The sequence below is a fragment of the Trichoderma atroviride genome, chromosome 1, assembly GCF_020647795.1.
Source record: "Trichoderma atroviride chromosome 1, complete sequence".
Lineage (NCBI taxonomy): Eukaryota > Fungi > Ascomycota > Sordariomycetes > Hypocreales > Hypocreaceae > Trichoderma > Trichoderma atroviride.
Genome location: NC_089400.1, coordinates 1,544,194 through 1,557,508, shown reverse-complemented (window position 1 = coordinate 1,557,508; position 13,315 = coordinate 1,544,194). Strand labels below are relative to the sequence as shown.

At 52.4% G+C, this 13,315-nt stretch overlaps 3 protein-coding genes across 3 annotated transcripts; all 3 read left to right on the top strand.

The window, feature by feature from the left end:
- Positions 1 to 486: 486 nt before the first annotated feature.
- On the top strand, positions 487 to 6,370 carry TrAtP1_000606 (uncharacterized protein). Its single transcript, XM_014090601.2, has 5 exons — positions 487 to 3,186; positions 3,256 to 3,716; positions 3,778 to 4,080; positions 4,159 to 4,469; positions 4,530 to 6,370. Exons 1-5 carry the CDS (start codon positions 2,057 to 2,059, stop codon positions 5,781 to 5,783), a joined length of 3,459 nt encoding a protein of 1,152 aa, XP_013946076.2. The 5' UTR covers positions 487 to 2,056; the 3' UTR covers positions 5,784 to 6,370.
- Positions 6,371 to 6,919: 549 nt separating this feature from the next.
- TrAtP1_000605 (uncharacterized protein) lies at positions 6,920 to 8,906 on the top strand (the record flags this gene model as incomplete). Its single annotated transcript, XM_066110651.1, has 2 exons — positions 6,920 to 7,677; positions 7,769 to 8,906. The coding sequence occupies 2 exons, from the start codon at positions 6,920 to 6,922 to the stop codon at positions 8,904 to 8,906; spliced, it is 1,896 nt and encodes a 631-aa protein (XP_065966723.1).
- A 109-nt stretch (positions 8,907 to 9,015) lies between these two features.
- On the top strand, positions 9,016 to 11,540 carry TrAtP1_000604 (uncharacterized protein; the record flags this gene model as incomplete). Its single annotated transcript, XM_014090635.3, has 2 exons — positions 9,016 to 10,298; positions 10,379 to 11,540. The coding sequence occupies 2 exons, from the start codon at positions 9,016 to 9,018 to the stop codon at positions 11,538 to 11,540; spliced, it is 2,445 nt and encodes an 814-aa protein (XP_013946110.2).
- Between the last annotated feature and the right edge of the window lie 1,775 nt (positions 11,541 to 13,315).

The following is a 13,315-nucleotide window of genomic DNA, read 5'->3' as shown; positions in this document are numbered from 1 at the left end:
GACAGCGGTGATCACTGCGTGGATAGGCAAACGTTGAAGCCCCTGGCCCGGCTTGCCACCCCCCTGGTCGACGAGGCGCTACGGCTCCGCCGTGGATGCACACAGGATGCACACAATGCGCATGCTGCTGTCTGCAATGAGATGCTGTAGGTGTAACAGTGATGAAAGAGCTCCAGGAGAGATAGACAGCTCATGCATGAGTGTAGGCTAGATCGGGCACTGATCAGAGGTGGGAGGGCGATCAATAGAGAATCGCTGCAAGTATGTCATCAGAGGCGAAAAGAAGGAACAAGATCCAAGAGAGAGACTGAGATGGAGATGCCCTCTCCGGACAAACAGGACGTGCCACGGCATGGACAACGGCGACTGCTGCTTCGAGCAAGGCCTCGAGTCGCAATGCAGCGAAACGTGATGCTAAAATGGCATGGCATGACGAAGCTCCCAGCGGAATACGGGGTCCTGCAGTTCTAGCCGCAGCGCGAATCTAAATCCGCACGCCGCGCCATCTCACGATTGGTCGGGGCGACAGGGGAGGCACCTCGAGTTGCCAACGACGAGCGCTGCCGTGGCCGGACTTGAATTGACTTTGCGCGCCGAGATCGAGATGTCCACCGCAATGACGCTGCGTGGTGAATCCCCAAAACATGCCTGCTGCGGATTGACGGATGCCCCGTCCAGCATCCCGGATGGCTCCAAATACGCGGTTTCAAGCGCAGAGGGGCCTTTTTGTTCCATTTTGCTGGCCCCGTGAGGCGGGTGCTTGGCTGTCCTTTTCGAATTGGGGCTCGTCTCGTCTCGTCCCGTCTCGTCTTATCCTGAACGCCGTGCCCAAACCCGCCAGTGAATGCGAGGAGCTCGACGACATATCACACGTTCCGTCTCCCTGTGCGGCACACCTTCGTATTCTCTCCTCCCTCTTCTCTATTTTTTTTTCTTTGGCTATTTTCCTGTTCTAGCTTTTGTGCGGCCCTCCTGCCTTTGTTTAACTGGTTATTATCCTTCTCCATACCGCTTTTTTCTTCCTTCTCTTCTCTTTTCCTCCTTAAACAGCGGGCCAGACCGCTGGACGGGACAGTGGCCACGCCAGTAAGCAGAGCGATTCGCTTCGCCATCTGCTCGCACCGGGCCGGACGCGGCGAACGACGACGATCGAATTATTCGGCTTCTGACAACTTGCTCTTCTGCAACCGCATATAAAACTGCTTGCCGATTATTCGTCTGCGATTTTCCCATTGCGCGCGTGACGTGGCGAGCTGCCGGATTTGAGCTGGCAGGTGAAGCGCTGCGAAAAAAAAAAATAACCGCTTGCGGATTTCGCTGCGCATGTTGATCTCACCTACCCAGATGCTCCTGTAACTAAACGGCCTATCAACTCCGAGTATCCGCCTGCATCAGCTGCTTTTGGCGCGCAACGCCCTCGACCCTCGTCGCATCTACTCGACGACAACTCGAAAATAGTCGTCAAAGCCCAGTGCCTCTTCCTTTGAGAAAACCACCTCCGACGACATCTCCCCCCTGTGCCCCAGGCAGGCTTTCCCTCCGCCACAGCCCAGCGATATTACGACTCGCGTCTCCATAGCGCATTCCCACCGCTTTGTTCGTGCCTTGTTCCTTTGAAGAGGTGAAGTGCATCCCGCGCTGTCCTCTGAAAGACACTGAGCGCTGCTTTGTGACCCAAGCCCGCTTTGAATTTGGCCCATTCACCAAAGAAAGAGTCTTTCACGGCTTTCATCTGCTTCAACGCGTTTCTGGAGTGACAAAAGAATCCAAAAAGGGCCCATGTCATTTGTCTTACCGGTTCACCCATTCGTTTTGCCAGCTACAACCCCAAGCGGGCTGAGACATTTGTCCACTGTTGGACAGTTACAGCACACCATTGTCTAGGCCATCGAATCCGCCAAGGCCCACGGCACAGTATTCCAGATCTTCATAAATATCAGCGTCTGATCCCATCTGCCCCATTGTTTCCTCCGTGGTCGGCATGGTTGGCTGAGACCTCGTGATAATCAGCTCATTAGCTTTCTGTTGAGGACCTCAGCTCAGTCCCGTCGGCATCATGAAATCTACAAAAAGTACTGCTGAGAAGTGGAAATGGAGGTCGTCCACTGCCAGCACGGCGGGATCTCTATCTCCATACCAATATGCCACTGAATCTTCGGAGCCCATCGTTGAAAGCAAAAAATCTCGTTCGCTGTCTAAGGCCTTTCGCTCGATGAGTAGCTCCTCCCTGGATTCGATGTCTAGTGGTCCGTCTAGGTCTGGATCTTCGGCACGAAAGCTGCACAAGACGCCGTCGGGCTCAGGATCGATGATTGAAAGATTTCAGAGGAGGGTTTCCAGAGATTCTTCGATTAGCACGGCGCCTTCGGAAATTCCTGGTGGTCCCTTGGAACCCAGCTATACGGCGATGGAAATGCTTCGATATGGGTGGCTCAAGACAGATTCTTCTCTACTCAAAGCTCGCTCTGAATATCTTGTCTTAACAGATCATTCGTTGGTGAAATTTGGAAGTGCGGAAGCTGCTAGGAGTGTCTTCCCGCAGTTAACTCAGACTGGAAGCCAGGGGAAAGGCGCCCAGTCCCATTATCTGCATTCTTTAACCAGCAAGTCTGCATTTGCGGAGATTCGATACGATATTCCCCTTCGTTCCATCATTGCAGTCTACATTGAAGAGACCTCGAGCTTTCGATGTGGTATCGAGGTGTGGTGGTCCTCGAGATCACCCAAGATTGCGTCTTGCAAGGCGCATTTCCACTTTGCTCTTCCAAAGGAAAGAGACGACTGGCTGGCGGATATTCAGCAGGCATACAAGGCCAGGATGAGAAAAAACCCGATCCATGTGACTGTTCCAGAGAATGTCAGGATTCGTATCAATCATGTTATGCAGCCCGCAGAGTTACCCGACGATGGCGCCCCCCAGAGCTTGATCTTTCCAGTGGCCAAGCGTTTTGCACCAGCAGCCCAGAAAGGGGCAGCCGCGGATGAATCTCAAGACATCATAGACGCTGCGACCTACTATCTTGCAATTGGCCCCTACGTGTGTTATCTTATTGAGATTCTCAAGGCGGATTATTCGACTCTGCCGGGCGACTTGCTCATGAAAACTACAGATTGGGGGACGGTCTCTTTGACTCGTTTCCAAGCATCAGTGGCATCTCATGAGCAAAGATTCTTGATGAGTTTTCGGTAAGTGACCATGCCACAACTTCAGTTCATCCCTTTTGACTTGATATTTGTCTAACGAAACATTCACAGCAAACCATTCGAACGCGAATCTCGCCTCGAACTAGCCAGCACGTATTATCGCCGGATCATCGAAGCTTTGACAAAGATTGATCGTGTTTTGAAACCCATGTGGCCCCAGAATCTCCAGCACGCTATTTTCGATATCAAGGGTCTCCCATCACCTCTCCAGCTAACATCAGGCAACGATTTGGGCGGCCTTGAGATGAGCCTCCAGGCATATTGCGTTGCGTTTAATGTGCAAATCCCCGCCTGGACAATTGAATGGCTGACCCCGTCAGAGCCGACCTTCCGACTGCTGGCCTCTGACGAGTGGGAATACACGCCCCTTCAATTACTTGCGGTTTTTCGGGCCCTGAGATACAATAGCTTCTTCAAGGCCCTCTCTTTTCGCGATGTGTCACTTACATCGCTTGCTAACAAAAGTGACTATTCACAATATGGAGATACTGTGGTATACACCTCTTTGAGCGGTATTTACAAATTCCTAGCCTTAATCAATCGCGGCAAATTTACTGATGGCCCACTATCTAGGCGTAAAATTACCAGAGGAACACTACCAACTTCTCTCTCAAGCCACAGTATTCGAACAAGAGATTCATGCCTTGTTGTTTTCATCTGAATCCATACGACACATTGATCTCACAAATACTACCGGCTTACAACGCCCGATGAGACCACAGACAGGCAGGGGATCGGTCGACCACACTACCATGCGCAAAATGAGCTCCGAGATCATTCGACCGTTGTCGATGCTGCTTAAAGCACAGTTGAGCCACTGTCACAGTATTTCCATGTCTGGCAATCCCATTGGCGCAGGCGACGTAGCTGAACTAGGTATGTAACTCCAAATGAGAAGGAGAAATGATTTCCAAATTCTTCTTTTGGCTGCGCAGCCGCTGATTCTTGTCTCAGCCAATACCTTTGCATTAGATGAGGTGCACCTTAAAAAAATCGATCTATCAAACTGTGGACTTGGGGATATTGATCTCAACAAACTTTGGTCTGGTCTTGCAGGCCAAGCCGAGAGTATCGAATATATCGATACGTCAAATAACAGCGGGACTGTGGGCTTTGATACCCTCACTTATACGCTCCGGCAACTTCGCAAGATCAAGAAGCTCAACATATCAGGCAATACTAGGCTCGTCTCGGAAGAACCTCTCTTTGCTGAGGGTGCACTACAAAGCTGGGCCCTCCAGGAACTGGATCTTTCCGGTATTGTGGTAAGTGGACCGAAATCAACGTGTTTTTTTCCCATTCTGATAGCTAATCAACGCCCGTAGCTCAACGATACTACTGTGGTTTCTCTTGCGAGATATGTGGAGTCGCCAATGTCACAAGAGCTACAAGTACTGCGTCTCAACAATTGCGGCCTCACTGGAAGCCAAGTTGCCCAGCTGTTTTTCAGCATGGGCAAAGCTCGACATATGACGGTTCATATAAATGCAAACCGGCTAGATGATGGTATTGGAAGTCTCTGCGATGCACTTGCTTCCGGCTACGGGCCTTGGAGTCTGTTCATGCAGATGATTGAATTCAGCTACGAGGACAGCTTTGTCAAGCTGATGCGGGCCTTGACGATCAACAAGACGATCGAGTGTCTGAGCTTAGCTGGCTGCGCTACACCAGATGCTGTCAGCAGCGTGGCCTGCCAAGCAGCCTCAGACCTCTTCGCCAAGAACGACACTATCCGCTTCTTGGATATCTCTGGATACGACTCTAAGCTTGACGAAGGCCGGCTGGGCAGAGAATTCTCGAGATCATTAAGTGGCATGAAATTCAACAAGCGAATTGAGCACCTTCGCGTCAGAAGCCAGATGCTGAATATCAACATCGGAGATCTTGCCGAGGCTATTTCAGGCAATCAAACGCTGCACACTCTAGATTGCGAAGGCAACGATTTCAATCTCTCCAATTTCTGGCATCTAGTGAAGCGTATCGAGGGCAATACGACGATCCGGCACTTCTCGGCCTTTTCAGAAGCTGAACTTTCTAGGACAATACAGAAATCTGCCGAAGTCGACGTGCCGGCCGTTGCTCCGCGCCGCTCCTCGGGCATATTCAACAAGCTGAAGCATGAGAAGGCTCCGGTCATTGTAGAGAAGCCACTTGTTCAACGACTGAGTGACGAGTGGGATGCTGCGATCAGCGCGCTGAATCGCGTTATTGAGAGAAACCAAAATATCTTCCGTAACGAGCAGGGTCCTGCGAAGATGGCCGACGAGATATTGGAAACTTGCGAGATAGAAGAAGGCACGTTTTCAGTTGACTTTGGAGGCCTTGCCAACAAAGAATTCGAGGCCCATAATGGCGCGGGCTCCTCCCTTCGACGTGGACCCTCTACTACGAACCACGGCTCGGAAACGTTGAAAGTCATCGTATCAGCGCCTTACTCGGGCGAAGATGCCAGGGACGCAATCATCAGACCCTATTCCATTGTCTCGAGTGACGGGGCTAGTAGTCCAACCTCACAGGCGAGCTCTAATAGCGAAACGGGCATGCCAACGCCTTCAGAGATGGAAAGCCCCCCCGGATAAAGAGCTGGGGTGGGCCGGCACTCCGGTTGCGGGAGTGGCCAGCGACGCGGCACCTGAGGATAGCTCTTTGCCTTCCGAAGGTTACGATGCTGAGATAAGCTTACTGATGGGGAGATATCAAAGTCTCCTTGGCGATCCGACAGATCCCATTGAGGAGGAGGCAAGGTAATAAGAGGGGGAGACAAGGAAAAGCACAGAAATGAATGAAAAGGGGGCCACCCCAGCATGAGTATAAATTACAAGATATACAGCGTATTGAGATGGTACAGGGGGGGGAGAGAGGAGGGACATGACCAGGGTGAAAAGAGATGTGGAGGCAGGTAGACAACAGCGTGCTCGAACCCGGCGTTTTTGGGATGTTACTTGGATTGCTGGCTGGCGTGCTCGCTTTACATCGGCGGATGGATTGGTTGATTGACTGATTGATTGATTGATACCCCTTGCATTTTGTCATTTTTAATCCCATGCAGACTTGGAGGTATTGGGGCCGGGAAGAGAGCGCGGAATATTCTTAATCATGGTTAATGCATTACATAGATTGGCTCATAGTAATACCCCAAGAGACTGCTACGATGATATTGATACTTATATCTTGAAATCTCTTCCTTTTTCTTTTCGTAGCATGCAAGATTATATCTTCAGAAGCATCTATTTTTATACTGGCACACTTACAAGGAGCTTCGTGCCCGCCCGGCTTATACGGTACAAAATTGGGTACGTACTGGCGTGAGGGGCAATTTCTTCGGCCTAGCCACGCAATTTCTCCAGCCCCAGCCCCAGCCTCAGCCCCAGCCCGGCCTTCCAGCGGTCTCGTCTCTCTAGACACTCGCTCGCTGTACCGACAATCACGTACCACTAGCAACGTTAGCATCACTGCGGGAGTTGGCGCGAGCTTCGTCATCACCACTCTTTGAGTCGTTTAGCCATTCTTCTTTGTTCCCGTCCTTGTTGATCGCCTGCTTTCTTGCCTTGGAGCTGATTTCGTTCGTTCTCTCGCTGCGCTCTCTCCTTTGTCTGCGTCTCGTCGAGCTGCGGAGCTCTCGCGCTCCTCCTTACTTCGTTTGGGACCTCCTGAGGATAACAAGAGCCGACATCCAAGCGTCCGGCTCGAGACGCCCTCCAGCAGCAGCCTCACGATGTATTCCAACTCGAATGCCTTCCTGAACAGCGGCAACAGTCCTCGCCCGGGGACGCAGCCGCAGCAGCAGTATGGCGGCTCCTTTGGCAACCTCGCGCCTGGCCAGCAGCCGGGCCAGCAGCAGCCAAGCCCCTTTGCGCCGCAACCCACGGGCTTCGGACAGCAGCCATTGCAGCAGCAATACACTGGCTATCCGTTGCAAGCCCAGCCGACGGGCTACCAGCAGTCGCCGCAGCCGCTGCAGCAGCAGTATACCGGGTTTCCGGGCCAGGGCCAGCCGCAGCAGCAGTTCCAGACGTCGAGCGCCCCGCCGATGCCGTCGATGCCTCCTCAGTTCCAGCAGCAGTACCAGCAGCAGCAACAGCTTCAGCAGCCCCAGCTACAGCAGCAGATGCCTCAGCCGACTGGGTTTCCGGCTCCGCAGCAGCAACAGCAGCAGCCGCCCCAGCAGCAGCCCCAGCCAACGAGCTCGACCATTTCTCCTCCTCCGATTAAGCCGCAGCCGACTGGATTCGCGGAGGTGGCTGCGTCTTTCCAGACTGGGGGCACGGCCAAGCCCCAGGGACGAAGGGCCGATAAGTCAAAGACCAAGATTCCCAACATTAGACTGTCTTTCATCACGGCCGCCGACCAAGCAAAGTTTGAGACGCTGTTCAAGTCTGCTGTGGGAGATGGCTCAGCGACAATGTCTGGAGAAAAGGCCAGAGACCTTTTGCTGCGATCCAAGTTGGATGGCGACGCGCTGTCGCATATTTGGTAAGAGATATACATATGACTTGGTTTTCTTCCCAAAAGCTATCAAATCTACCATCATTGCTCGCAAACGTCTAACAAGGGGCTATCTTAGGACGTTGGCTGATACCACGCGAGCGGGACAGCTCTACTTTCCCGAATTCGCCCTTGCCATGTACCTCTGCAATCTGAAGCTTACTGGCAAGACATTGCCACCTACTCTGCCTGAGCACGTCAAGAACGAGGTTTCCAGCATGGTTGATATCATTAGCTTTGCTGTTCCGGACGAAGGCTCCGCGACGAGCCACGCAAACGTGCCCACCATCGAGCAGCCGACGCCGCAGCCGCCTCCACCGTCAAACTCCCAGATTCTGCAAGCGCAGATGACAGGCTTTCCTGGAGCGCAGCAGCAAGGCTTTGGAGGCCAATCGCAAGGCCTTCAGCCACAGCCGACGGGTTTCGCCAACTTACAGAACCCTCAACCGACAGGATACGGCGGCCCTCTTCCTCCGTTGCCTCCCATGCCCACTGGGTTTGGTGGACCTGGAGGCATGGCAGCACCGCTGAACACTCAACCCACGGGACGGCCCGGCCAGTGGGGTCTTGTCAATGCTCCTGCGACTGGACTGCCTAACATTGATGCGCTGCATGCTCGTATGATGCCTCAGGCCGGCCGCGAAGCCAGCTCTTACACCACCGCTGGTCTTCAGGGCAATGCTGTTATTCCATGGGCTATTACTAAAGAGGAGAAGACTAGATATGATGCCTTGTTCAAGGCCTGGGATGGACTCAACAAGGGCTTCATCGGCGGTGACCAAGCCATTGAGATCTTTGGCCAGAGTGGTCTTGAGAAACCTGATCTGGAGAGAGTCTGGACACTGGCCGACCACGGTAACAAAGGCCGACTGAATTTGGATGAATTCGCCGTTGCTATGCATTTGATCTACAGAAAGCTGAACGGATACCCCATGCCCAGCGTTTTGCCCGCGGAACTTGTCCCTCCTTCTACTCGCAACTTCAGCCAGTCCATTGGCACTCTGAAGTCGCTGCTGCACCAAGAGTCAGATCATCGTAAGAACTCTGGTGCTGCGCTGCTACCGCAACAGACTGGTGTCAGCTATCAGAAGAACCGTTCATTCAGAGGCAGCCCTGCCCCTGCTGCAGGAGGACGTAAGGATGCCACAGTTTTTAGGAACGACGACGAGGATTTTGGTTACAGGTCTAGTGCTCGCCGGAGGCTTGGGGGGGGCTAATTCGCCACGACCTGAGTCTCCAGGCACGTCTTCTGTTGGGTCCAGCGATGACTTGACTCTCGATGAGCTGAGGAAGAAGGTCAAGGAGAAGCAAATCTTGCTTGACGCTATGGATTTTGCCGATGAGAAGAACAATGAAGAGGACGATATCTTGGACCGACGCGATCGGCGTGAGGCGGAGGAACTCTACCGCCGCATTCGACGCATTCAGGACGATATTGACTCGCACCCAGATGCCGCACTGGCTGTTGGTAACTCGGATGCTGAGACAAGGGCTCTGAAGCGCCAGCTCCAGAAGCTCACAGACAGAGTCCCTGAGCTTGCTTCGCAGGTGCGAAAGGCGGAGAAAGCCATCATGGACGCTAGACTCGAGCTCTTCCGTCTCAAGGATGCCAAGGCTCACCCTGGTAGTGCGTTGGCCATTGTTGGAACCGGTCCTGGCGGCTCAGTGACAGAGTCAGACCGACTCAAGGCTCGTGCAAAGGCCATGATGCAACAGAGAGCTGCTGCCTTGACAGGTAAGAAGATTGAGACTGCTTCCGAAGACCTGGACGCCCCCAAGAGGCTCGAGGAAGAAAGCATCAAGGTCAGAAATGAGAAGGAGAGCAATGAGCGCATGGTTCATGATGTCGAGGATAGCGTCCGTGACTTCTCGCGCAGCATTGAGGACAGCCTCAACGATACTGGAAAGGACAATAGCAGTGAGCATGAGAGACGTCGCTGGGAGGATGCTCTTGGTGTCGAAGACGAGGTCCGAGACTTCATCTTTGATCTCCAGCGCGAGAGCCGAGCTACTCGCATCCGAGCTCAGGATAAGCGCAATGCACGACCTTCAGCGGCGGACGAGGCTCCTCGAGAACGAGAACGAGAACGAGCTGCTCTGTCCCCTCAGCCAACCGAGAGCCCTGCTCCCACCTCGCGCACCGCCACTCCTTCTTCCACGGCTGGTGGTGGCTCATACGCTTCGTACAAGACGCCAGAAGAGCGTGCTGCCTTTATTAAGCAGCAGGCTGAACAGCGCATGGCTGAGCGCCTTGCGGCACTGGGCATCAAGGCACCAACCAAGTCTGGAGAGACTGCTGCTCAGCGCATTGAACGTGAAAGGTCTGAACGAGCTGCCAAGCTGCGCCAAGCCGAGGAAGACGACGCCCGCAGAGAGGCCGAGCGACAGGCTCGACTGAATGAGGAACAGGGTATTCCCCCTCCCGCCGTTGAAGAGCCACAGTCGGCTGCAAAGAAGCCTCCACCACCTCCTACGAGGAAGGGAGGAAAGGGTGATGGTGGTGAGGCAGCTGCGGCGAAGAAGGCAGAGGAAGATGCTGCCAAGGCCGCTGAGGAGCAACGCCTTGCTCGTGAGCATGAGCAACAACAGCGGGAAAACGAACAATTGCAGTAAGCTTCTTATTTTCTAACCTTTTTTTTCTTTGTATGTACGTTTTGGCGATAGGGACGCTAACAGTTGTTTCTTGTAGGCAACAAGTCCATGAGGAAGAGGATGAGTTCGCAGCAGAGCAGCGTGCGGCTGATGAGCGTCTCAAGGCTCTGGAGGAACAGGTTCGACAGGGTAAGATACGAAAGGAAGAAGAGAAGAAGAAGAAGAAGGCGGCTTTGGCAGAAGCCAAGGAGAAGGAGACCAAGCTAGCTGCTCGCCGCGCAGAGATGGAGGCTGCCAAGCAGCGTGAACTTGAACTACAGCGCCAACTCGAAGCTATCGATGATGACAGCTCGTCTTCTGATGATGAGGAGAGCCACGAGCAGGCCACACCGCCGGCGTCAACACCTACACTTGGAGGCAGCCAAATCAGCAACCCAGAGCCTGAGAGAGTAAGCTCGCCGCCGGTTGCTACTGCACCAGTCGCAGCCCCAGCTTCGGCAGCCTCTCCTCCACCCGTTCCTACGGTGGTAACCTCTCCCCCAGCCGAGCCTGAGAGCAAGAACCCCTATTTCAAGATGATGTCGCAATCATCAGAAGCTTCTTCTCCAGCCGTGCCAAAGGAGGCCACTACGCCAGCAGCCGATATTTCTACTAACCCTTTCCATCGCATGACGCAGGATATCAAGGCAGCCCCTGTGCCGACTGCTGCACCCACTCAGCCTTGGTCTCGCAAGCGAGCTGATTCTGATGACTGGGGCTCAGACAGCAGGTCGTCTGACGACGAAGATTCTGACGATGACCGGCCTGGCGCCGGCAATGCTGCCCAACTGGCGTCTATCCTGTTTGGCACCATGGCACCACCCAGGCCGCTGTCTGCTGCCGGCAGAGACTCTTCTCCTTCCACACCTGCTCCGGCCAACGATGCGGTAGCCTCTCCTCCGCCTCTGCCAAGCGGAACTCCTGTTGGTGCTCCTCCACCTCCGCCACCCCCGATGCCCGATGCTGGGTCACCGCCGCCTCCACCGCCGATGGCTCCCATTGGAGGTCCTCCTCCTCCTCCAGCTTTGCCCGGTGGAATCCCTCCCCCCGCCTCCCCCCACCCCCTCCTGGTGATGCTCCATCACTGCCGGCAGCAGGCGGTCGCCCTGCTGGCTTTTTGGGACAGATTCAGGCTGGAAAAGCTCTCAAGAAGACGACGACCAAGGACAAGAGTGCATCTACCGTGGCTGGTCGGGTTTTGGATTAAGATTGGTAACTAGAGATTGAGCGAAGAGAGGATGGTGGAATTTTGATGTCCAGTTATTTCTTTCTATTTGGAAGTTTGATACTAGATTTCACAGCAGAAGAAAAAGGGGGTGATGGAGGTGGAGAGCAAGATGGGGACAGCGTGTACGTTTAGCACGAAAATGAACACATTGCTTTCATATGTATTTGAATTCGCATGAGATTCTTTAGTTATTTGTATTCTCTTTATTGTTGTTTAATAAAAGCTGATAATACTATCGTCAATGTCATTGTTATTGATTCTTATATTATTATTATTATTCTTGTTTTGCTCTTTCTTCCTCTTTGCTGTCCAACGTGGTTTTTTTTTATCTCTCTTCCTTTTCATATTACACATATAAATCCAGCCTTGAAGATGCTGCACTCCGCAGACAACAGCAATAAACATTGGCTTTAACATTCAACACGAGATCCAGAACGTCTACACATTTCTCTGGTGATACGAGCTTTTTCCCATGTCGGGTCATCAGTTTGTCCTGCTTATCTAGTAGCTTGTTGCAGGGTGGGCATTTTGACAAAATCTAGACGTTGTTTCAGAGTTTTTCATGTCCCAATTGCACAAGCCACGGCAGTTGCATATACGATGGGGCGGCACTCTGCATATTAGCAACTTGCAATGCAGTGATGGCTGTGTGATGGGACCGGGAGCAGCGTAACACCTGATACAGCACGGAGGCATGAAGAGGTTGCAAAGGTTGGGCGGTAGTGACATGTTCTAAAGCTCGTGCACGGTATATTAACTCTTCCAACATCCAAGACAAACTTGGCCGTTTTTTTTTTTTTTTGGTGGTGAAAGGGGGACCATGTACTCTCTCCTTTTTTTTTTGTTTGCTCCTTAAGTAATCAGTGGAAATAAATAATACGGAGAGAGCGAAAGGAGATGTGCAGGATTAGCTGATTTTGCTTTTCTTGCTGAGGCGAGCAGGATTTCTAGAATAGGTGCTATGTATCATGATTGATGAACTCATCGTGGGGCTGCTGCAAGGGGGGGCAAAACTGATGACAGCTATACTACTGCGACAGATAGGTACGAGGAAAGTCAAGGAACGGAGAGAAAAAGGATGGACGTGCGCACAGGGATTGTGAATGATGAGAATTAATTAAAAGGTTGCATGCACAAGAAGTAATAGGGCTTGTTTGTCCAAATGCAGGGAATAAGTGAGATGTTGGTTATGTGCAGTCTTTTTTTTCTTCCATGTCCTTCTTTCTGTGCTTTGTACAGAAATAGAAAACAAGGGTCCAGGTCCCGGTCCGGGTCCTGGGTGGTAGTAAATGTACAAGTATTGGGGATTTTGACAAGCTTCTACCAGGCATATACATGTATGTGCATGTATGAAGATACAGGGATTGGGGGAAAAGCACGAGGATTGAAATTAAAGATATTCGGTGAACCGCGGAGGAGGATGCGCGGGTTCGGAGAACTAACCTTATTCTTACATAACTTTCATAGCCTCATGCAGGAAGAAAGGGAATAAGAAGCAGGCTGACAGTAATATAGCACTTGAACTTTTGGGGGTTTTTTATGAAACTGCTACTGGCAAGCCAAATCCTACGTGTATGTCGTCTAATACCTTTTACTGGAAGTGGCAAATGCTGCTAGATACTGCTGGTGGTGTCGAGGCTCGCTGAGTATGCAGTAAAAGCACTTTACAACTCCTTGGTTGGTTGGTTGGTAGGTACACGCCTAAGCTGCATACAAGTGCTACTCATCCTCTTACAGCCAGCGGCAAGCAAGGATGACATTGAATGC